Source organism: Metopolophium dirhodum, chromosome 5 (genome assembly GCF_019925205.1).
Source record: "Metopolophium dirhodum isolate CAU chromosome 5, ASM1992520v1, whole genome shotgun sequence".
Classification (NCBI taxonomy): domain Eukaryota; kingdom Metazoa; phylum Arthropoda; class Insecta; order Hemiptera; family Aphididae; genus Metopolophium; species Metopolophium dirhodum.
This window is the reverse complement of record NC_083564.1, coordinates 4,344,119-4,368,288: the sequence shown is the minus strand read 5'-3', so window position 1 is coordinate 4,368,288 and position 24,170 is coordinate 4,344,119. Positions and strand designations below refer to the sequence as shown.

Sequence of the window (24,170 nt, the reverse complement as noted above, 5' to 3'; positions counted from 1 at the left end):
AATGTACTTTTGTGGGTGTCTGGTGCATAGAGTAATACTCTATGGTCTGGTGTGAGCTCTGAAATTTAGTTAAATAAAAATAATTAAAATCACAGGCCAAGGACTCAGCATTCGGCGATTGTAGCTTAGAAAAAATAAATCTATGGATTTATGTAAACGATGGCAATCGTCACTTTGACTTACCAATTACTATGATCTGTGGTGTTTGATGTTCATTTAGCAAATCTTTATAATATGATTAAATATAAAATAATTTTTTTTAAAGTATTTTTGAACTGTCATTTGTAATTATTTTATAGTTATTAATATAGTTAGATCCTTTCAAAACGACCACCATATAGGTAAGTAAGTTGGTGCTCAACGACATTTCGTTGTATAGGTGACTGTCTTGAGTTTCTACTTGTCTTAAGCAGTGGTGGATCTAGGGGATGCGAGTAATGCAACTATTTACCTCTCCTCACACATTCACGATTCATTGTACATTTTATATGGATATATATAGTAGTATTATTTTAATATTTCCCTTTTCCTATATATAAAACAATACGTATCGCAGCCCCCCCCCTCCCAATGGCGTATTCACCACTGGTTTTATGAAATATATATAATAATATAAACTATTACTATAATAATGTAGGTATAGGTATGTAGAATGTACTATGCACCTATATGTAATATGTATCTTACCTTAGGCTATACTGTAATGCATAAATCGCGGTTCTCTCCTGGTCCTCGATATTACTTAAATAAAAAGAAAAAAGGCTATACTGCTATAGGTACCTACAGTGGCGTGCTGAACAGCTATTTTTTGAGATAATTGCCTCAGGGAAAATACGGGTGGGTGGGTTACTAGGTGTGCAACTGGGCATTATTTTGATCGTACATTTTAAATATCATATAAATGTATACAATTTGTTACAAAAAAAATAGCGAAAAAACCTGATGGTGGTAGGGTGGGTGGTCTAATTGTATAGTTTGCCTCAGGTCTGAAAAATGTTCTGCACGCCACTGGGGGGTACCTACATAATATGGCGTAAGAACTGCAAGCGATCACTTGCAATATATCTTCAGACCCCAAGATTAGGCATCGTTTGGCGTCTCCTGCACGCAGTAGGTAAGATGATTCCCGAGACCTACTTTATGTATTAGTTGATTCCCGGGTCATTTTTAGTTACGTACGAGTTGATTCCCAGGTCATTATATGTTACGGTATACTGGTAATTTCATTACCCGATACCAATTTTTAAAAACAATGTTACACATTTTTACCGAATTACAAACAGTTTTTAATAACAATTTTTTACCTAACAACTACATTTTTTAATAATAAATTTTTACCTACTAAATTTTTTTACAAATAATTTTTTAACAAAAAATTGAATGATTTTCAAATTATGAAAAAACTAAAAAGAACAACATCTTTGAGAAACTTGTCTGCCAACCTCCTCATGGTGTTTCTTGGGTTAGGCTAGGCTAATAGGCTGAATATTTGACTACATATTGAAAATAATATTTAATGACCAGGGAATCAACTCAACGGTATCAGTGCAGGTAAACAGGTACCCGGGAATCAACTCGTACGCAGCCCTCTTGCAGCTCCCGGATTCTTACGCTGGATTTCTACGAATCATCGCCTCACATACAAATGTATTGCTCAAAACCAACCGTAACCCCACAAAATGCTAATGGCCATAGTTTCCGGTGTTCCAAAAATTAATGATAATAATAATAATATCTTCCCAGTTCCACAATTACACACAACAATACAGCACGTTTTGTTTCATATTAAATACTTATACTAAATCCTAAAGTAAGCCAGTCAAATATACGTAAACATATTAATTACCTATTCAATAATGATAGTTATAAATACAAAAATTTGTTTTCCAAATTACCCACCCGCCAAAAATTGTTTAGGAAAATTGCCCCAAAAAAATATGTTCGTGAGTCGCGACATAATCCACAGCACATCGCGGAATTTAAATGGACAGATCAGCTGGATATAACCATAATTACACACTTTTTATTTAAGATTTTCATTTCTTCGTACAATCTAGATTCTTTTTTTTTTTTTTTTGATATTGAGGACCGGAGAAGGAACCATGTTGCCAGTACTTCTCCTGACAATCTAGAATCTAGATGTCAATTAGTTTTGTGACAAAGAGACTCATAAAATCTTACGTAGGTACCATATGCGCAAATAGAAGGGATTTATGGGCCAAGCCTCCACCAATAATTTTAACTGCACTCCCAAACATTTTCTAATTTTTTTTTAAGCTTATTCATTATAATAATAGTAGGGCTTAGGCTTCAGCTTCCCTAAACCTCAAACGCTATTTGAGCCTATGCTACCTACCCAGGGGTATTTAAAAAAATATATTTTTGAATGTTATCCAACATGAGATTTTTCCCGACAATTTTACGTAGGTACATAAAAATAAAAAATACGAAATATGCACAAATATGCTAGACATTTCAAATTCTAACTTTATTTATAACTTAATTCATAATTTATTTATTTCGCCATTTCATTATACAAGCTTATAACTTACCTAGAATAATCTACGACCACTACAAAAAACATGCAAGTACAATAGAAGTCCTGAACCCTGCCCATAACGTCATATAGATTACGAAATTGTACATTAATTATATATTGATACAAACATAGTTAAGTTATTCGCAGGGTTAGGTTAGGTATATGATATATATATATTATAATGTTGTACTAATGTACTCACCTATTTTTTGTTTTTTTTTCAGTACCTATCATAATGGAAAATCCTAAAACAGTGTCATGTCCATGGGACCTAAATACCTATTTTGGGCGATGGCTGTATTATTCTTGGATTACTAATCCAAAATTGAACTTCATCAGCTCTGGAACCATTGAAAATGCCAAATTATTACACCTTTCTTATTTGTAAGTACCTATTGTACAATTATTTTTTTATTCTAAAAATAAATCAATTTAAATGATAATCATAATCTGAAATTTCATATTCTAAAGTGGTTGATCACCAACATATAAATAACGTATAGCTATTAGCTATAGTATAATTTATATTACATATAAATAGCTAGTTACACTGTAATAAATAAGTAATAACCAAAGGTATTGGCAATAACTTAACTAACTAATTATTTTTGTTTTTAACTTATTAACTTAGTTCAGATTTTTATTGTTGTAACTTAATTTTTAAAAGTAAATTATCATTGTCGTGAAGTTAGGTTAATTTTCTTTTCGTGTCATGCGTAACTAGACAATATTGATTTGTTGACTATTTTTCGATTTTGGTCATTTATTTACTTATTATTAGGGCTCGGATTTCAATGCAAAGTGCATATTTTTTTGGTTGATCATACACAATGCTTTCTAACTACATAATACGTTTCATGTAACGAGGTTTTTGAATGCTACAAAATTTATTTTACATTTTTTTGCATTTTTTAACATTTTTTTCATTTTTGGAGCATTTTAAGCATTATCGGGTAATTTTGTTGGTTTTTAATGCATATTTGTTCAATATAGATATGAAATTTAGCCTATTTGAAATATTATCTAAAGATACATTATTTTTCTTGATATTTAAGAAGGCTTATATTATAGGTCAATTTTTTTTTTCGATTCAAATTTTATATTATCTTAATTTATGATGATTACTGCGTCACCCATATTCGGTCAAATAACAAATAATCAGTCAGTTCGTGTTACATCATAGGTTAGGTATAGTCATATTTCAAATTTTCAGTTTTTTTTTAATAAAATAATAAATTAATAAATAATAATTATATTTCATTTATAAATTACAATTTGTATAAAAAAAATATATGGCATTTTTGTGGTAAAATGCATTTTTTAAGGTCATTTTTGGCTATTTTTTAGAGCATATTTGTATGGTTTTGAATGCATTTAAATCCGGGCCCTATTTATTATATACCTATTATAATAATAAAAATAAAAATACTTTTAAGTGTTTTTTAAATTTTATATTTTAATCCATAATATTACTAAAAGTCATTTTTAAGTCATATTAAATTAGGTCCATAAAAAAAAAACTGCACTCCAATGTTGGTCTGCATTGTATTTCGGGCATGACAGAAATCTAAGGGTACCCAATTAGAAATTTTTCAAAATAGGCGTCTGAACTAGGCCTTCGGGCCTACTCCCAGACTCCCGTATCGCCCACATTTTAGATTCTGAGCGAAGCGATGAATGAATTATTGATTTTACAATGATGTGAGTTTTTTTTAAATTTTTTTTTGTGTCTGTCATCACCTTTTAGGACAGAAAAAATGCTTGGATTTTCTTCAACAGTAACTTTTCTGATAGGAAAGTGAATCTAGTTGGTACTTTGGGGAGTCAAAAGTAAACATTTCCCAGTAGTTAAAAGCGGCGTGGAAAACAAAGAAAAATTAAGGAAAAACGGGAATTTTTATGCAAAATCTGTTTACGAGAAAATCGATTTTGGTTTTTGGTGCAACTCTAAAACAAATGATCGTAGATACATGAAATTTCGATTGAATGTTTATATTAGCATTTTCTATGCACCATAAAATTTTCATAATATTTTGACTTTTTTTGAGCTGTTTACGACCATTTTCAGTTTCAATTTTTAAAATTTTTTTTTCTATAAATATCAATAAAATTTTATTCGTTGGTTAAAAACACTTGAAAATTTATAGAAGGCGCCTAAATTATTGTTTTAAAAGCAGATGAAAAAAATTAAAAATCCTTAGTCACAATTTTTATTTATAAGCATTTAAAGTTCAAATCTTGACAAAATACGGATAAATCACAAAAATTAGCAAATTGAGAATTCATAAAAATTTTTCTTTTTAAATCTAAGATTTGAAAATGTAATACAAGATTATCCATAAGTTTGTCTACCTTTATCAAAAAAAAAATGTCCACAAGAAAGTCAAATTAAATTTTTATGAGCGTTTGAAATTAATTTTTAATGTAACGATTTTGCTATTTTGTTGTTATTCAAAAACGAATTACTGTAGATACATGAAAATTTTACTGAATGTTTATGTTTTCATTTTCTATACACCATACAGTTTTAAAAATATTTTGACTTTTTTTGATATGTTTACGGACATAGCCAGTTTTCAATTTTTTTAGTTTTTTTTCTATAAATACCAATAAAATTGTATTTGTTGGGTAAAAAAGCGTGAAAATTTAATGCAAGGCTCCTGATATAATGTTACAATACCAGTTAAAAAATATTAAAAATCCATAGGCACAATTTTTTTTTATAAGCATTTAAAGTTCAAATTTTAAATTTTATAATTATTTTGTAGTTAAAAAATTATAAAATGTTCAACTTTTATAGTTAAGGATTTAAAATTTACACAAGGTTCCACGTAAAATGGTTATATATAAATTACTTTATTCACAATAATATTATCAAATATACTTGGTAATATCATAGGCTGACTGACCGTTTTTGCTCAGAATCGTTTTTTTTATACAATGATATTATATCATTGAATTAAAATTCAACACTATCCATTACAGTGACCCAATTGTAACTTATACTGTACAGCAAAGCGACATCCACTTACCCACCTTTTTTTTTATAAATGTGAGTTTTTTCATCCTTACGATTTCGGTGGTATCTGAAATTACCTGTCGTACTTACTTTTTATTTTATTGTTAGTAAAGTAATTTAATAGAAAACTGGAATACGCAAACTCGCGTACTTTGTACCCATAACTTTAAAGTTTAAAACTAAGGTCGACCGATAAATTCTAATTGCACCATTGAAATACCATTAAATACTCATTGAAAAAAATTTCAAAAATCGCTTGGCTGCTAAACCTCACTTATGTCACAAAATGCATAGTAGTTAAGGGTTAGGTTAGATTAGACCAGTGTTTGGAAAGATCGTTCATGCTTGTTTGCGCGTTCACGTTCATGTATAGTGAACAATACGAGAACGTCACTCGTTTTTTGCTAATAGAACGTGGACGTGAACGACGCTTATATTTTTAATGAATTTGATCGATTTTTAAGACGTTCATTTTATTTACTATTTAATAAATTTGATATGTATAAAAATATATATTAATTAATTATATTATAATAATAATATTTGTTTGATTGCAAAATATGTAAATTAAATACGTAAAATTACAGTGTCCCCGGCTAGACATACAACAACAATAATATTATGGATTTCCACGAATTTTTAATAAACCTAATCGGTTTATCATAATAAGTACCTTAATATTCGTTTAATTTTATCACTAAGAAATCCTTATCAAAATGTAACTCAAATACGTGTCAGATATTAAAAATTAATTCAGATACTTTTATAAATTGTATATGGTCTAAAGTCTAAATTGTATTTTTATTTTTTTGTTTAGTCGTTTATGTTTATGGGTTTTAATTTTTATATTGACTACAGGCTAACGATTCATAAAAAAAAAATTAAATGAACGACCCAATTAACGCGTTTGTTTTTTTAAATGAACGACCCAATTAAACGCGTTTGTTTTTTAAAAAGAACGTGAACGTGAACGCGTTTGTTGAAAAAAACACGAACGTGAACGTGAACGCGTTCCTTTTTTAAGGACTGAACGTGAACGAGTTCATTTTTTTAGTAAACGTTCCGAACGCTGGGTTAGACTAACCTTTACTTGTAAGCTAACCTTTAATTTTAATAAATAACTTTTTTTTGGTAGGGGGTAATTATGTTGCCCCCGGGGCGCAAAATGTTCAAATAACGACATGCGTAGATACCTACCTATTTACCTATAGTAGATTAAAGATTTAGTAGTAATTAGTAATAGTAGTATATACTTACCGGCTATCCATATACCTAAGTAATTTAGTATGGACTATATGGCATTTGTATACTATGCTTCAGAGCTCATGTAGCTCATGATATTTGTTTTCATTAGTCAACTCATATATAGTCCTCCTAAGTCCTAATCATATAATTTTATAATTTCGTGTATATTTTATGATATTTGACCATTTGTTCTATACTTCTATGTTAATGATCAATACTGGAATAGAAATGGATCAATTTCAAATGATGATATCACAGAAACAAAACTGTTATATGCACATCAAATCTACGAAAGTGTAATTCACCCCGACACTAATGAACTTCAAAATCGTTTTGGACGATTATCATTTATACCAATTGGAAAATCATTATTAGTTGCTGTTCTACTATCTCAACTGACGTAAGTTATATGTTTTATAAGGTATAGGTAGCATATACCTATAAAAAAACTACAGTTTTTGAATTATCAAAATATTTTACAGGGTAATATCATATTAATATTCGTTTATTAAGGAACAATTACAAAATATTACGTAGTTTTATATTAAGTCCTATTTATATTTTATAGTTACTACTCATATAATTTTGAAGTTCTTAATTTTTTTTAATTCATTTAGATTGTATTATTTATACAATTAATATTAAATTGGGTAAACTATCGTGTATTACTCGTTTTCCCATAAAGCTAATACTGTAGACTGTAGAGTGTAGGCAAATTTGGTAGGTACCTACCTTGTAAGTAATTGCACTTAAAAGTCACTATCCATCAAAAAAAAAACTTAAATTGTGCTGTTTTTACTATGCACTTTACTCAAATAGCTAATATTTATTTTAATCTATTATTTCTATAATATCTTATAAATTAATGAATGAATTAATATATTTTTATTAATATACTAATTAATTAATAGGTATTAGATATATTATTATATTATATCAAAACTTAAAAATAAATATAATTATCAATTATTAGTGGGCGTAATTTCGGGGGGGGGGGGGGGGGGCAAGGGGCACTTGCCCCCCTCCAAATAATCCACATTTAAAAGTATTCTTAACAAGACTGTTAACATAATATTATAATAGAAAAATATTTTTTTTCCTCAAATTACTTTATAAAAGTTTTATATTTATTTTAGGTTTATCTTGTTGAATAAAATAAATGTAGGTATTGTCAGTGTTACTGTTATTGCAATAATCGCATTATCGGTGACTATTATTATCCGTGATTTGTAAACACGTTATTATCTTGAAATCGCGATTATGACTACAGGAACGGCCGAACGGGAGGTTCATTTATTTGCCTCCCCTAGATTTTTATCCAGTTACGCCACTGAATTATCATAAACAATATAGGTATACAGGACCATATTAGCGCATAGGCACTGTACCTAGGGCCTACAAAAATGTGTGGCAACGATTTTTTTTTGTAATATTTTATGTTTTTTTTTATAATTATTATTATAATTTAATATGTAAAATTTGACAAGTAAAATATTGTGTATATAAGAATTTACAGGCTGTTCTGAATAATGATATCGTAGATATATTGAACCAATTTCTTAGGTTTTCCATCCAAGATATTTGAGCCTTGAGGTCGTCCGCGGTTCCTTTTCCCACCTATTTTTCCCTGAATTATTAGTTGGAGTAGACTATATTCTTTTGGATGAATCGCATAACATGTCCCAAATATTGAAGTTTTCGCGTTTTTCTTGTTTTCACTACTTTCAGATCTTATTAATTAGTTATAATACGTTGATATTCGATATATGTGATCGCACAATTAATTTTTAATACTCTGCGGTATATCCACTATCCACATCTCAAATGCTTGGATTCGGCGTGTTTGGTTGAAAGTTGAAAATTTGGATAGAGCCCAGTCCAAGTCTCTACTCCGTAATATTGGTAAATTTGATCAATTATATTTGTGAGATATATCATTAAATTTGAACTTAAATACTAATGATATTAATGCAAAATAAGAATTCAAAATAGAATATAAATAATGAACTGAAAAATGTATGTTTAAATATTTAATTATGCCTATATAGGGCCTACTAGCTACCTAGGTAGGCATAATATTATATAATATATATTACATTTTATCAATATTTATATTATATACATTTTAATATAGATTAATATGGTACATTAGTTTACTACTGACTACCGATATATATACTTAAAAATAAATAATAATAATTCATCAACAGTTATAGCTTAAACCCATTGTCCCAATGATAATATGGATTATGTATTATAGTATTATCATATTATGATATAATTGTACTGTATTGCGTATGTACTGCAGGACCATTGACGCAACTGGGGGGGGGGGGGGCTTATCCCCCCTGACTAAGATTTAGCCCCCCCCCGAAAAAAACCTTTATTGATTTAGATATAAGCCTCCTATAGGTTATTTTTAATAAATAGTTTTGCTAGCCCCCCCCCACCAGAATTTTAACCCTAGTTGCGCCTATGTGCAGGACGCAGGAGAACGGAGTACTCCAACTATTTTTTCAGACATTTTAGCGTAGCCAAACTATTATTTTTAAGAGGAACGCTCGGGATGCTTCATAATTCTGTATTTGTATCAAAATGTGCGAGATACCATCATAATGTGTCTTATGGATTAATATGATTAATTTATTTACGTTGATTATCCATTTGAGTTTGATATTATTTATAAGTTATAACTATAATAATATTATTTATAATAGGTTGCTACAATAATTACCCATGTCTTATATTAACTTGTATTTTTTTTTTCAATTGATTATTTATAAATATTTTTATATGATTTTAAAGAGGTTGCATTAGGAGGTGTCAGGGCATAGTCCACATGCCCACACCCCCACGGCTCAATAATGTTCAACAAGTGATGGGGACGCTCTTTTTTAAAATGTTACCAGAGTCTCACGATCCCCTACTTTAATTTTACCAAGTCGAGCACTGGTCTATACTCATTAGTCTATACAATAAATACATATTTTAAATTTATTATTGAGCTTATAATATTTAAGTTGTACATATAGTTATTGTTATATAATAAAAGCATAGTATATTGTATAGGTAGCATTATATTCATAAATTATGTAAAAATAGTTCAAATAGTATATTTATTATTAAATTATTTATACCTTCATTACTATACATTATATTTATTATAATATTTTAGAAAGAATTATTCCAGTTATGCTTGGCATGGTCTCAATCAATCATACGATTCATTAGTAAATTTTACTAACCGTAACGGTGATACCAAATTCATTCCAACTAATCAATTTAGATTCGGAATATCCATTTTGGCTGCCACAGCTACATCGACTTTGGCTGCATTTCATATTGAAAGATTTCTCCTTAGCAAGATATGTCATCCAATACTTTATGTAAATCTATTAATCCAATAACATTATGTAGTATGTAATATTTTACCCGTTACGCCTTTTCTATGAATATTATTTTCATTCGTCTCCAGATATATATAGTATTTTTAGCGATTACACGGTATGTTAATAATATAATAAATATTTGAATTCGCTACAGATGTAATAATAATACCTACTAAATGCTTGATTATAGATTCATTATTCATAATTAAAATTATATCTAATTTGTATTTGTTGTTTTTTTAATTACCAAAGCGGTTTGTCCCATTGATAACATTTGCGAGTGCCAGTTTTATTAATGTACCAATAATGAGACACAATGAAATCATAGATGGTGTAAGAATATATGACTGTAATAAAGAAAAAGTTGGATATTCAAGAGTTAGTATTTACTATTTTATGTTAAGATTATACAATTAAACACAAATAAAATTATTTTAACAATATTTTTGCTATTTGTTTACAGTTTGCTGGATTAAAAGGCATAGGAGAAACCATAGTTACTAGAATTATAATGCTCGCTCCGGGAGTAGGTATGTAAGAACTCTTAAATATTATAATGTTCCTAGGTAATTCAATTAATAAATTTTGCATGACTTAAATTATTTTAATGCAGCACACAAAACTTAAAATACTTTACCATATACCAGATGTTTCCTAGATGGCTAGATATGTACCTACCTTATAATAAATAAACATTATCTTTTAAAACTTGTTTTACAATTAATTTTGTGATACAATAAATCAGCTGTGAAAATAACAAGAAGCAAATTTAAAAACTAATAGAATACATTTTTTTTTCTAATAGGGTTAAGGCTTCAATTACTAAGATTATTAGCCTGTGGTACTGTGGGGGAAGGTACTGACGTACTGTAGATTTGTTTACACGTGTTTGTTTATTTTTGGCAGAATTTTTTGATTTGGGCTCCTGTAGTTATCTGCCATGCCCTAGGTTCAAACCAGCGACGGTGCGCATTGCAACCGACGCCTTAGTCCGCTCGGCCACTCCGTCCCCCTATAGAATACCAGCGACATATTAGCAACCGCGGCATAAAACTATTAAAACTTAAAATTTGACCTATTGCATATTTACAAAATTAAAAATTAATCCTAAAACATACAAATAAATATACACATTATGTAGCATTATAATTTATAAACTATTATAAGATTGTTTTAAATATCCAAAAAAAAAATGCAATAAAAATGACAAAAATCGAGTATAAGACATAAGTACTGCAAAAATATAGAATACCTTCAATGCCTATACCTATAAATCACACCATTCATTCATCATCGTTTTGTGAAGTTCCTTCCCTTTTCCGTATTGCATACGAAAGACGTTACGTTTCGCACCGTTAATAACGTTATTTCCGTTTCCGAAGTTTTTTTCTTGTTTTTTGGTTTACCCGATTATTTTGAAAACTGGAAATATTTTACTTTTGATCGATCCGCTCATAATCTAAAAATCTAAAATAGATTAAAATATAGGTAGTGGGAATAAATAAGAGTTCTTAAGAGGATGTCAGCGCGCTATTGGTTTTCTCTCTCTGGCCCACGCGCAACATAGACAAAACTCATTTGCGCAGAATCGTTTTTTCTATGTTTTTAAGTAATCTTAGAGTAAAATTACCCATTACAAAAAAGATAGAGAATAATATTTTTGAGGGAATGTCATATCGATTTCTCTAAATATTGTTTCAAAACAATTTAAACATCATTTAAATTTACAACATTCTTTGTTTATTTTGAAACTCAAATACAAAGTAAAATAACAATAAAATCTAAAATCCATATGACATTCTCTCAAAAATATTATTCTCTATCTTTTTTGTAATGGGTGATTTTACTCTAAGATTACTTGAAAACATAGAAAAAACGATTCTGCGCAAATGCGTTTTGTCTATGTTGCGCGTGGGTCAAAGAGAGAAAACAAATAGTGCGCTGACATCCCCTTAAATCGTTGACAAAGATAATTAATATCATTTATAATTAGGTACTAATTAGTTACCTACACCCGTACACCGCGTCACTGCGCACACTGAATAATATTTGAAATCTCAAATTCATAAAATATGATTCCCTTTAGCTAACCTAACCTATACCTTGAATATCCTTATTACTAATATCTTTATGGCTTAATATTAGGTACATTAATTATGCCATAAATACATTATATAGTCAGGGGGTTTTGAGTGTTTCACCTCCCCCACACACACATTGCCATCCCCTAATAAATGTATTATTATTTATTTGTATTATCTATTTATGAAAACTGTAAGAAACTTTGTTTAATTTATACTTAAACCCCCACCCCCCTTTCATAATTCTGGCTAGGACACTGAATATAGCCATATACCATAAGTTGCTTAAATTGTGTTTTATAGGCACATGTTGCATACTCACATACCTACAGGCTACATTATAAGAATAAATTGATGTTAAAGTAACAATACGTCACTACGCAATTGATATATGACGTGTTGTATTAAAATATATAATTAAAATTAAAATACCTAGGTACTTACCAATGAGGCACTTGCCATCTCTGTACAAATATGAAATTACAATTATTGCTATTTTTAGTTTTAATTCAATATTTGGAAGACGTGTTGGATAACAAAAGCTGCTGGTTTAGAAAAAATAAATGGGCACATTTTTGCTTTTAATTCAATTGGATTTGGAATTATGTAAGTACTACATATTATATAAATTAATATACATAATTAATTGTCAGAGTTATATTTTTTACCAAAATATGCGAAATACCTACTGACATTATAAAAATGACATACAGTTACAAATGTATACTATAGTATGTATAGGTATAGTAAAGACCTGCACAATTCCGGGTAAGCCCAGCCCGGACGGACTTTGGGCCGAGCCGGAATCTATAAATTGCAAGACCATCAATTAGCACAAAAGTTACGGGCCGGGGCGGGCCGGACTTTTCTTAAATAAAATCCTTAATAATATTTTAAAAGTTAGTTATAATATATTAGGTACTTAGTACTTACTACTTAATTTGTTATTCGAAAGACTGAGTATATTGTGTGATATTTGTTAGTATTTGTATTTTGTATGCTCAACATGTTGGTGAATTCTAATTTTCTTCTGATTTTCTTGAATACCTACGACCTTTGGAGGTTATGTAAATTAAAACAGTTACCTACTACCTACTACCTAGTACCTACACAATTTTATCATTAAAAAAAAAAATTATTTTAAAAGAATAGAGGTCTCTACTTAAAAACTACAAAAACTTCGGACTGGGCTTTCTCAAAAATTATTTTACCATGGTCATCATGATGGACGAAAAATATATGGACTTAACCATGCCGTGCTTAATCCATTCAATTTTTAGATAGGTATTGGGCAGGACCAGACAAATAAATAAAAAAATGGGTCTACCCATGCCAGGTTTACTTACGACAAAAACTATTCACGGGCAGGGCCGGGCCGGGCTTTCTAAAAATTTTACCAGGCCGGACCGGGCTGTATAAAGTATCGGTCCGTGCAGACCTTTAATAGGTAGTAGAAGCAAGAGGCGTGTTTAGGAATTATTGATGTGTGTGTGTGTGTGTGGGGGGGGGGGGGATATAACTTAGGCTATAACTTAAAAACTAATGAATTTTTGCAACATCGTTCTTATTAACTCGTTATAAATACTTATAATACATAAGATTTCCGAAAAAAAAATTTAAAAATTACCGTGGGTGCTAAACTAGATTTATTCCTCATAAATTATTATAATTATATATGTACCTAAGTACAATGTACATATATTATATTTATAAAATGTCCATATGGTGGGGGGGGGGGGGAGTTTAAAAAATCCTGTCTTTGCTTGATTTTTAAGTTATTTTTCTGAATCCCGGAAAAAAAACCAAAATGATAATATAATCAGAGAATTAGCATTATCACCATCACTGGCATAGTGGCATGCATAGACTTATAAACTTAATAGGTCTAAAGCGCGCCGTTCGGACTATCTTAGTACGTGGTATAAACATGGGTGCCAAGGGGGCCATTGCCCCCCCCCCCTGGGAATTTTTAACTGCATGTACTTTAATATCAATATCGCTATAACTAATATTAGACTACACTTGGGTCTAAAGTTAATAGGTCTATGCTGGCATGAAATCTACTTAGTCATGATCATCACAAAACATAATATACAATCTATATGCTGTGTTATCAGTATTATAAAAATTATAAATTAATTAATTATACATTCAAATATACAATTAATTAGGTATATATTTATTTTATCCAATTTCAAAGCTGAGCAAGTTAGACACTTTTTTCAACTAGTTAAGTTAGGTACTTTATTATAAAAAGTAACTAAGTTAGGATATGAGTAAGTTTCTGAAATTTACCAAATTTCTAACTTAGTTCGATAGAAGTTAGTTTTGTGAAAATAGTAACTTAAGTTAGAAGTTAGAAATTAGTTTTTTTTAGTTTAAAATATAAATTTAAAAAACCATTTTTTTAAATGTAATGTATTATATAAATTAATTTTTGTTTTTTTAATATTATTTGATAATAACAATACAATTATTATTATTAAGTAACAGTAATAGAATAAAGGAAAAATTTTGATTATATTATAATTTTGGTTTTTTTTTTTCCTTATACCTATTTTTCCCGGTGCTTTAATAGACTAATGAGAATATGGGATATTGACCTCCCTAACGCACCAACTAGATTCACTTTCCAATCGAACAAGATACTGAAGTTAAAAATCGAACCATTATTTCAACTAGTTACACTTTTGTGTACACACAATAAAAAAAAAACACATTTCATTGTAAAATCAATACATTCATCGCCCTGCTCAGAATCTAAAATGTTAAATACATATTGATTATTGTCCCTGTAGTCTGTACTATAGTATTATATTTTTGAATACCTATTAATTTGATAAATCATATTTGTATATTATTTTAATAACATAAATAAAACTTTTTATATAAATTTGTTTACACAGACTCATTGGTATGCTCCCAACAGCATGTGCTGTATTTCCACAATTTAGGTAAGTAATTTGTTTTCATAGTTCATATACTTGATTGACTTAAAAAAAAAATAAATGGTATAAATATATGCTAAACGACTATAATCTATATGTGCAGCCAAGACGTCTAGTATTATGTATTTTCACTTTTCAGTTCTGTTAAATTGAGTACATTAAAGCAATTTGATAAAGAAGCTTATAGTCAAGTCACTGAAAAATCTGCTGAACTTTCAGATACATTATACTTCAATAAAGGACTTTAAAAAATATTATCAACTAATAATTACAATTTATATTTTACATTTTAATAAACTTTTTAATATTATTAACTAGTGTACATTTACTACTTATTTAGTAATAAAATTAGTCTAATAGTTATTAGGGCCCGGATGTTAATGCCCTGGAAAAATATGAATTTATGACATAAAAAATGCAAAAAATAGTATATTATGTTAATCACCTCAATACTTTAATAAAGTAAAAAATAATTTTTTCAATTTAAAATTAAAAAATCACATTCTTACAATTTGTAAACATATGTGATTTGAATTTCAAAACGAGTTTTTATCTAGAAAATAATTCCAAATTTTGTTTTTAGTATTTTTTGTAATACTTCGGTGTTACAATCAATCGTTAAAAAAAATGTAAGAAGTTCTTAAAACCTTAAAAATTACATTTATCAAATAATTGCAAAATTAAAATTAGTTTTATGGATGTGTATGTTATTGAAACATATTTTAAGCTAAGAAAGCATCGTCGTCTATGGAGTATAATGTTCCAAAAAACATGCAAAAATCATCAACATCTATGGGGCCCTAACAGTAATGTACCAATATTAGGTTGTTATTAGTCACTTATTAGTAATTACATTTTAACTTTTTTTTTTTTTTTTTTTCAGGTTTAACCGACGGCGCCGTGGGAATTGCTTTCGCATTACTTCCGCGACGCCGCCATAATTACATTTTACCTAAACCTATGCAGTAGCATGGTGAACTTAAAAGTGTTCAGAGGCCTATAGTTAATTTAGAATACTAAATTATCACCTATATGCCATTATCCATCCATCGACCATTACCCATTGAAAAACACGGAGACAGCAGCCTCTCAATTACAGCTTTTGCTACACCACTAGCCTATAATTAAATAATGATTTAAAGATTCCAAGCAAGCATTTTTGGTTAATTTAATGTTTTTTAGCGGCTAATTAATAAAGTTCATGTAATAATCTTTTAGTCTCACTTGCTGATTTTCAAGGCTTTAGTGCTCAATAAATATACTTTCTTCATACTTAAGTTTACCATTAATCAACCAATAAATAAGTATCTGGACATTTAGATACTTGAGATGATTATAGTTTATCACTTGATCCAGTATTCACAAACCCATTCAATAATAAAGCTGTCATTGTCAAAGTTTATCTTAGTTGGATTATGTTTTAGTAATCTTTGGCTAAAAATGTATCATGAAGATTGTTTGATATTGAAATACGTGTATAGAAATAATTAATTTTACAAAGTATATCTGTAATTACAGAAAAATATTTTATTACTGAAAAATAAATATATGTCTTATATAATTATTAAGTTTTAAATAATATACAATATTTAATAATAGGTACATAAAATACATTTGAAACCAATGTCACTTAAGTTTAAACCAAACATATTTGGAACTTTCTAATTACAACACTTTAGATGAGGTAATTCAAATTTTAATTATTTACACATATGTAAAAATTTGTAATTATAAAGATGCCAACAATACAATTTAACAAAATTATCAATTATTAACTTATAAATAAATAATAATTTAATCATACTTTTTAGTATTGGGACAAAACTATAAATAGCTATCAAACTCAATTACCAGCTATAATTACTTAACATAATAATTGTGTTTCTTTTTTAATTTTAAATGGTAAGGAGAAAATTAACATAAATAAAGTAATGTACTGTAATAAAAAGTAAAATAATTAAGCATTTGTATAAGAGACACAATAGTATCATATGCTATCTATATAAAGGTAATATTTCTTATACTTATCATTTAATAATAATAGTAATTTATATATCAAACAGTCTGTACCTTACCAACAAAAAAAGTTAAATAATTATAAATTAACAACAAAGTAAAACAATTAAACATGTAACAAGAATGTTATGTAAAACATAATAACTTGGATATAGCATTGTAGGTACTATATAAATACTATAAAACATGATAAAGAATACAAATATAATATTCATAAGCAGGCAAACATTGAATCATTTGAATAAATCAATGGCACTGTTAAGTTAACATTGATAATCATCTGTTCAGAGTTGGTAGGGTCAATGAATAAACATCTACCATCAGCATGTAGTACATCCAATGGAACACTGTAAGGCTGTACTGGGCCACTCCACGAATGTTGATCAGTATCGTTACATAAATTACTAGTGGTCAGTATAGCTGTAGTTTGTGAAGCACTTGTATTGTCACCATATGATGAAACATGCTGAAAACAACCAAATTATTATTACAATTATATTGTTAACTATATTTTATTATATAAGATTAAGTTTGGCAATGACCACCCCGCTCGATAAAATTGATTTTCGTTATTAACTTATATTTCTAACGATTGGACACAACCAAAAAATTGCTGTGTTTAGGAAAATACAAGCTATACGGTGACGCTAATGAAATTGAGGCAAGCATTAACCCCCATGGCCACATTACCACTTACGTGAATAGAAGCACCCCACCTGAGCTTAATCTTATATGAAATTAATATTCAAATAATTACATCTAATACAATAATACCTGAATGGTGGCTACAAATGTACGACTATAGCTATCAAATGCAACGGTGATTATATAAATGGTATTTTGTACGAATTGTAAATGAGTAAAAAAGCAGAAATTTTGAATATCTTGACATCTGAACACATGTGCAATTGAATTTCCATAGTATATCATTTCTTGGTGGCACTAATAATAAAACAATTAATATATTATGTTATGTTATGTTATATTTAAGTAAAACTCATATAATTAACTTAAGAAGAAAAAGATTGAAAACAAAATTACTTACTGTAAACAAATGAACATATAAAGTTGCAGAATGTGAATACCATAAGCAACCAGCAATTGGACAAGGAAGCATGTTTGCAAATTCTGCTAGAGTGTGGTTTGATCCTATTGTTTGATCCTGTTGCTCACCATGCCCTGTCTGTTCATTTGAAATAGACTCATTATGATTCTGTAACTAAATAATAATTTGACTTAATAATTAATATAAAAAAGTTATAAACATATTTCTGTGTTACATGTTCTGGAAAAGACCAAGGACTTGTTAATAATCTTGATTCATAGTACTGCAAGGTTCTAATCACTTCACAACTGGAATCTGGAAGTTGCATGAACTGGACATTATTTGTTTCTATGTAATTTTGTATAACATCATTTTGTACTAATGCTGTATCTTGTGGCCCTAAGAGAGAAACCTAAAAAGCAACAAATCCAAATATACTTCTTGCTTTAATCGGGATAGTAACATTTGTAGAAATAATTTACATCGTCTAATGGATTAAATGTTTCACAGTTAACAAACGGTGTTGACATTTCTCCACTTTCCATACGAACTGACATAGCCCAACGTTGATCAAACTCTTGCTGTTCTTTTTCAATGTTCTCTGCAGACTCATTACTCAAGGTATCAGAATCATCAATACATAGCATTGTTGTTTCTGTATCAGTTTGATCATTTCTATAGAAAATAAATTATTTAAAATTGTGAATAATAATATAAATTATTCATATAATTTTACATGCTATAGTTAGAGTTATCTAGCTCAAAACTCGCATTAATGTCTACATCAGCCAGTTGTGGGATATCAGGAAAAGCTTGAAGGTTAGATAGATAACCACTTCCAGATACAGTAGATTTGATTTCTTTTGTAGGTATGTTTAACTTTTTATTGCTGTTTTTCCACTTTATCTAAAAAGTAAACACAAAAGTGTGAATAAATCAAAATATCAATAAATTCTTTATAATGCACAAATTACTCGAGATGAGTTTTCAGCAAACGATGAAGCTCTATGCGAAACTTCTAGATTTAGAGGTTTTGATTTGTTCAACTAAAACATATTGTTTTAAAATTAATACAGTCATGCAACGAGCATAAGTGAAATAAAGGGTTGACGGGTTGTTAATTGTATTTTATAAATATAGGTACATCTTCTATTTTATCCTATGAGATAACGCATTGAGTAGTAACTAAGACATTAACATTCCTATTATAAAACATACATATGGCATTCTCAGAAGTTACTGGGGGGGGGGGGGGGGCAGGAGGACTCAGTCCCCTACCTCTGACGGCGGTTAAAAAGTGTTCCCTTTAACAAATTAGGATTTTGTACATTAGACATTATACATAACATTATATATGGAACGCTTAAAATTATATGGAGACATTAGTCCCCTCTGGAATTTTTTCCGACTTTAACCCCTGGGCATTCTCACCAGATACCTTCATTAAACAATAGTCTTTGGTCATCTTTGTTATGAACACTATATTATGAAGCATAATAGTGGTAATAATTATGTTTGATGTGTAATGGTAAATTTCACTCAAAAGGTGTTGTCATAATGCAAAATCAAATATAAGTTTTAACACATATTATGTCAGTGTTATATTACAAGATTGTATATTTTGAGATAAACACAAAAGATAAAATATGGGTGAAAATCAAATAAAAAGATTAATTTAAAAATAGTGTACTTATACCGCTGTTTCTGGTATGATTTTTTAGAGACCATAAAGTCAGTGCTATAGACTTTTACAATTAAAAAATCAGTTATTTACTATAGTAAAAATACCTAGCTAGTTAATGACAAGTGAAATGTTAGGTTTGTTAGTGTTGAAATAATTAGGAAATTAAAATTTAAAAAAAATCAGTACCTGATAATAGTTGCAATATGGATTGCTATTGTTTGAAATAGTAAGACTAGCATTTGCTGAAGATCTATTAAACCTAGTTCTATCTGTTGAAAGCAACATATTTCTTAAAAGTGCACTTGTAGTCTTTGCAATTGGAGGTCGATAGACAATGTTTTCCATAGAGCTAGAAGAGGACACCTAAATTTAAAAACAACATTAACCATACAACAATTTCTTTGTCTTTAAATAAATTTACTTATGTCTAATAATATAACAAGTACCTAGTTCAAATTATCAAAATCTAATAACAATTAAACTATAATACCTAGGTAGGTGCATAAAACAAAAATTAAAATAAATAGTGGCAAGCAGCAATACATTTTTCACATGCTCAGAGAGCAACCACAATTATATGTCCTCCCAATTGTTATTTGTTGAAGAAAATAGAGAATGATGAAGATAAAAAAAGCATACACTAATACTCACTAATATTTCAATAGGTGTCAGTAACACATTGCTACTGTATAATGTTTTCCACTGATACAAATATCTAATTATATTTTAGAATATTAACATAAATACATACATGAACTTCAGAATTAGGCTTGGGTTGTCTTAAAGTTGAGCGGATTTGAGCTTTTTCAACTGGAATACTTGTAGCTACTTGTGTACGCATTTTTATACACTCTAATGAAGTTTCAGATGACAATTCATCATATTTAATTTTTGATTTACGAGGTCTTCCGACAGATCGCTTTTTTACCAGCTTCTTGGTACTGGTTTTTTTCAAACTCTGTCTTTTCGTTTTCATAATGTGCGCCAATGTTTTACATTCAAAGTGAAATCCCATTCGATGCAATCTCAATAATTCAACATACTCATCTTTCTGTAAAATATTGAATTATCTGCGTTTATTAAAAAACTTAGATGAAAAAAAAAGTAAGACCGAAACATCAATCGATGTGAAAGCGAAACTGTATTTCGAAGACAAACCACCCCACAAACTTTGGGTACAAAAAACAACATAGGTGCATAGTATTGTGGTATTATTTAAATCGAAAATTCGTACAGCAGACGAGGTGGACGCACAAGAAAATCGTCAAGCGACTGGCGCTGCAGGCGGTCGGTCGTCGGCCGGAAAAATAATGCAGTTCGTGGATCACGGGAAAAATGTTCAAAGACAACGATCTTTGGCGCGAAACACAGGGGCGGCGGCTGAAACGGGAATAAAGAACAACACACTTGGCGGGACGACGTGAGGCGAACGCCGATCAAGCACCAAACTGTCCGAACTACAGAAGTCCGATAATCCGATTGTCGCCTGTCGGCGGCGGGTTACAATCCGGCAATCTGCCGCTGCTGCCGCAAAGTCCCTTTGGCGCGGCAGCCATTGGCCGGTTGACCGATTACGTGTAATTCTCGAGCGTACCGGCCGGACGCAAAACCGGTTTGCGGCGACGAGCGCGTTCTATATTTACACTTATACACAGGACAGCGTCGGGAAAACCGGGAAAAGCACCGCACGCCAATCATATTATCGCGGACGACCCACATAACATACAGGACGGTACAGTACGGTTGTATACCTATGTACACGAAACATGGGTATATACTATATTATAGTATGCATCGTTAATTGAATTAATGATATTATTTTATCTAAGTTTTTACGCGATAGTAAGTAAACGCCAACGACGTCTTGCTTAATGATTGAGTATAATAAATTAAGATTAGACGATTATCGTCGCGTCTTGTTTTCGACGATTACAATTATTATTATTTATTGTTGTCAGTACACAATGTGTAACTACAACACTATAAAACCACCTGCAACTGACCTTTAGATTCCCGGGCAGGCCGAGGCTTAGAGCACACTTCACCAGCGTCCGGTACGGTGACGACTCCGTAATCGCATCCGTCATTATCGCGAGTCGTTGGTGACGTTAATTGCCTTGGATAGTGTATTCAGTGTTGAATATCAGTGCTCGAACCATGCACAAATGCACAATGCTGTAAGGTTTAAAAAAAATTCTAACACAACACTTGAAGATACTCGTGGACCGTGGTTTAAGGATAAGTGTATAACCAACAGCAGACGTTTTCTGGTAGAATGGCATCGATGTTTTTGTTCGAATTCTTTAGGTTATGACCGTTTTTTTTTTTACAAACAAATTTTAAAAATAGCCATACAGAGCAATCGAAATGAAAATAATTCGATTGTTGATACCTACGTGAATTTTGATTTGTACATCCATTATCTTTTGTTCGACTTCTGAATGATTAACTTTCTAATCTAGCGCCAATTTTTATTTTATTATCCTTTAAAATAACGACGTATAGTTAATAAATTATTATAATAATCATACGTATATAAATGTGCTACGACTATTTCCTAATCCTAAAACATTTTTTTGTTTAATTATATTTGAAAAGATTAACTATTGGTTATTATCATATTATATTATATTAATATTATCGTTGATTTTACACGGGATAATATTATTTATTTAAAATGTTTACGTGTTTTAAATATTATTTTGTTCACAGTAGAAAAATTCTGTACGAGTCTATCGTTTATTCGCGTATATGTATGACCGTGTATGTCCATTGTATGTGAATTATGTATAAATCATTCAATTTTGTTTGAAAAAAGAGTACTTTCTATATAGTTTTTATTTTATTATTAATAATTACTTTTGTAGTATTTATAATATCAGTATTTATTTTTTTACGATAATTACATATTATAATGATTATCTCCTGGACCCTGGTTTTTAATGTCATTATCATAATGAACAATGAGACAAACATTGAAGTATATAACTTGGACGATTAAATTTTAATGAACTTTTTTTTTTTTTTTGTGGTATCGAGAGCCAGAGGGGGAACCGCGTTAGCATTACTTCCCCTCTGGCCCCCATAAATTTTAATGAACTGTAAATTATCAAAATGTTGATTTAAATCATCTAAATCTGAAACATAAAACATACTATATTCTATATACCTTTAAATTATAATTATAATTTATAGTCTGTATAAATTCAGTGACGGCGATAGGATTTGCGACGTTGTGGTGCCCTGGACAATGCGTCATGTCTTTATTGTAACTGATGATAGCATATTATAATAATTTGCTGTATAAATATCAAGTTTAAAATAAATAATAATAATATTATAGGTAGGTAATTACTAATAATTATTTTATTTTTTATTTGCAATGTGTTACACGAAATTATTTACGGATTATAATTTATAGAATAACAATTAATTACGTACATATTCAAACTATATATAGGTAATTAAAATATGAAGATATTTTTTCCTCGATTTTTCCGACCAAAGGCATTTATGATTTTTTCATAATTTACTGATTATGATGATACTCCTTGTTCAATGGAAAGCAATGCAAGGTCTGATCATTTTTTTTGTCCAGTTCTTTTTGCGCAAGCCGAAGTTACTGGTACCAGGTAATATTGACCACATTATTCTTTGCAGCACTTCATAAATTATTGTTCATTAGTTAATAGTTCATGTTAATTGTTCAATGAGGTGTATAAAACCAAAATTAGTTGATTATGATTCCAGTTGTTTAAACCGTTCATTCAATGATTTAATAGCTTGGTCCATAGGTCCATTATAACAAAACAATATGTTACTTAAAAAGGTTCTTCTTCATTTTCTATCACAATTATTTGAAAACTGAATCTGCTTATTAATTTGATTTGATGTTGGCTAATTTAAAATCAATTTCTCTATTATTGTACTTTTTCAAATATTCAAGAAGACCAAAAATCAACTTATATATTGTAGTTGGAAACAAACATTATGTCCGTGTTAAGAGGACGCTACACCCGCATGTGTTGTATCCGTCTTACAAATGTACAACATACCAAAAACTGTTTTGCGCGGTAAAGAACCGAGGTTACAATCATAACTAAGAAAAGGATTTTCACCGTATAAGAATGAGAACTTTGGCTGTGCTACGTTGTTTTTATTTTTTTGATATCATTTATATGAAAAAAGTTTTTAAAGTTTGAAA

General features: G+C 29.6%; 2 protein-coding genes across 6 annotated transcripts; one reads left to right on the top strand and one right to left on the bottom strand.

Moving 5' to 3' along the window:
• The first annotated feature begins 619 nt into the window (after positions 1-619).
• On the top strand, positions 620-16,583 carry LOC132944441 (sideroflexin-2-like). Of its 2 annotated transcripts, XM_061013770.1 has the most exons (9): positions 620-2,923; positions 7,030-7,203; positions 9,979-10,189; positions 10,445-10,570; positions 10,656-10,722; positions 12,776-12,879; positions 15,180-15,227; positions 15,361-16,027; positions 16,105-16,583. In XM_061013770.1, exons 1-6 carry the CDS (start codon positions 2,775-2,777, stop codon positions 12,856-12,858), a joined length of 810 nt encoding a protein of 269 aa, XP_060869753.1. In that variant the 5' UTR covers positions 620-2,774; the 3' UTR covers positions 12,859-12,879; positions 15,180-15,227; positions 15,361-16,027; positions 16,105-16,583. The 2 variants fall into 2 exon arrangements, with proteins under 2 accessions (XP_060869753.1, XP_060869752.1); XM_061013769.1 differs by having other exon boundaries at positions 15,361-16,583.
• Positions 16,584-17,141: 558 nt separating this feature from the next.
• On the bottom strand, positions 17,142-22,373 carry LOC132945765 (uncharacterized). 4 transcript variants are annotated; one of them, XM_061015523.1, is made up of 10 exons: positions 21,970-22,373; positions 20,718-21,017; positions 20,153-20,329; positions 19,257-19,328; positions 19,019-19,188; positions 18,765-18,957; positions 18,518-18,694; positions 18,283-18,450; positions 18,012-18,179; positions 17,142-17,703 (listed from the first exon to the last, which is right to left on the bottom strand). In XM_061015523.1, the coding sequence occupies exons 1-10, from the start codon at positions 22,051-22,053 to the stop codon at positions 17,449-17,451; spliced, it is 1,764 nt and encodes a 587-aa protein (XP_060871506.1). In that variant the 5' UTR covers positions 22,054-22,373; the 3' UTR covers positions 17,142-17,448. The 4 variants fall into 4 exon arrangements, with proteins under 4 accessions (XP_060871506.1, XP_060871505.1, XP_060871508.1 ...); XM_061015522.1 differs by having other exon boundaries at positions 18,283-18,456; positions 21,970-22,353; XM_061015525.1 differs by lacking the exon at positions 21,970-22,373 and adding an exon at positions 21,201-21,555 and having other exon boundaries at positions 18,283-18,456.
• Positions 22,374-24,170: the final 1,797 nt, after the last annotated feature.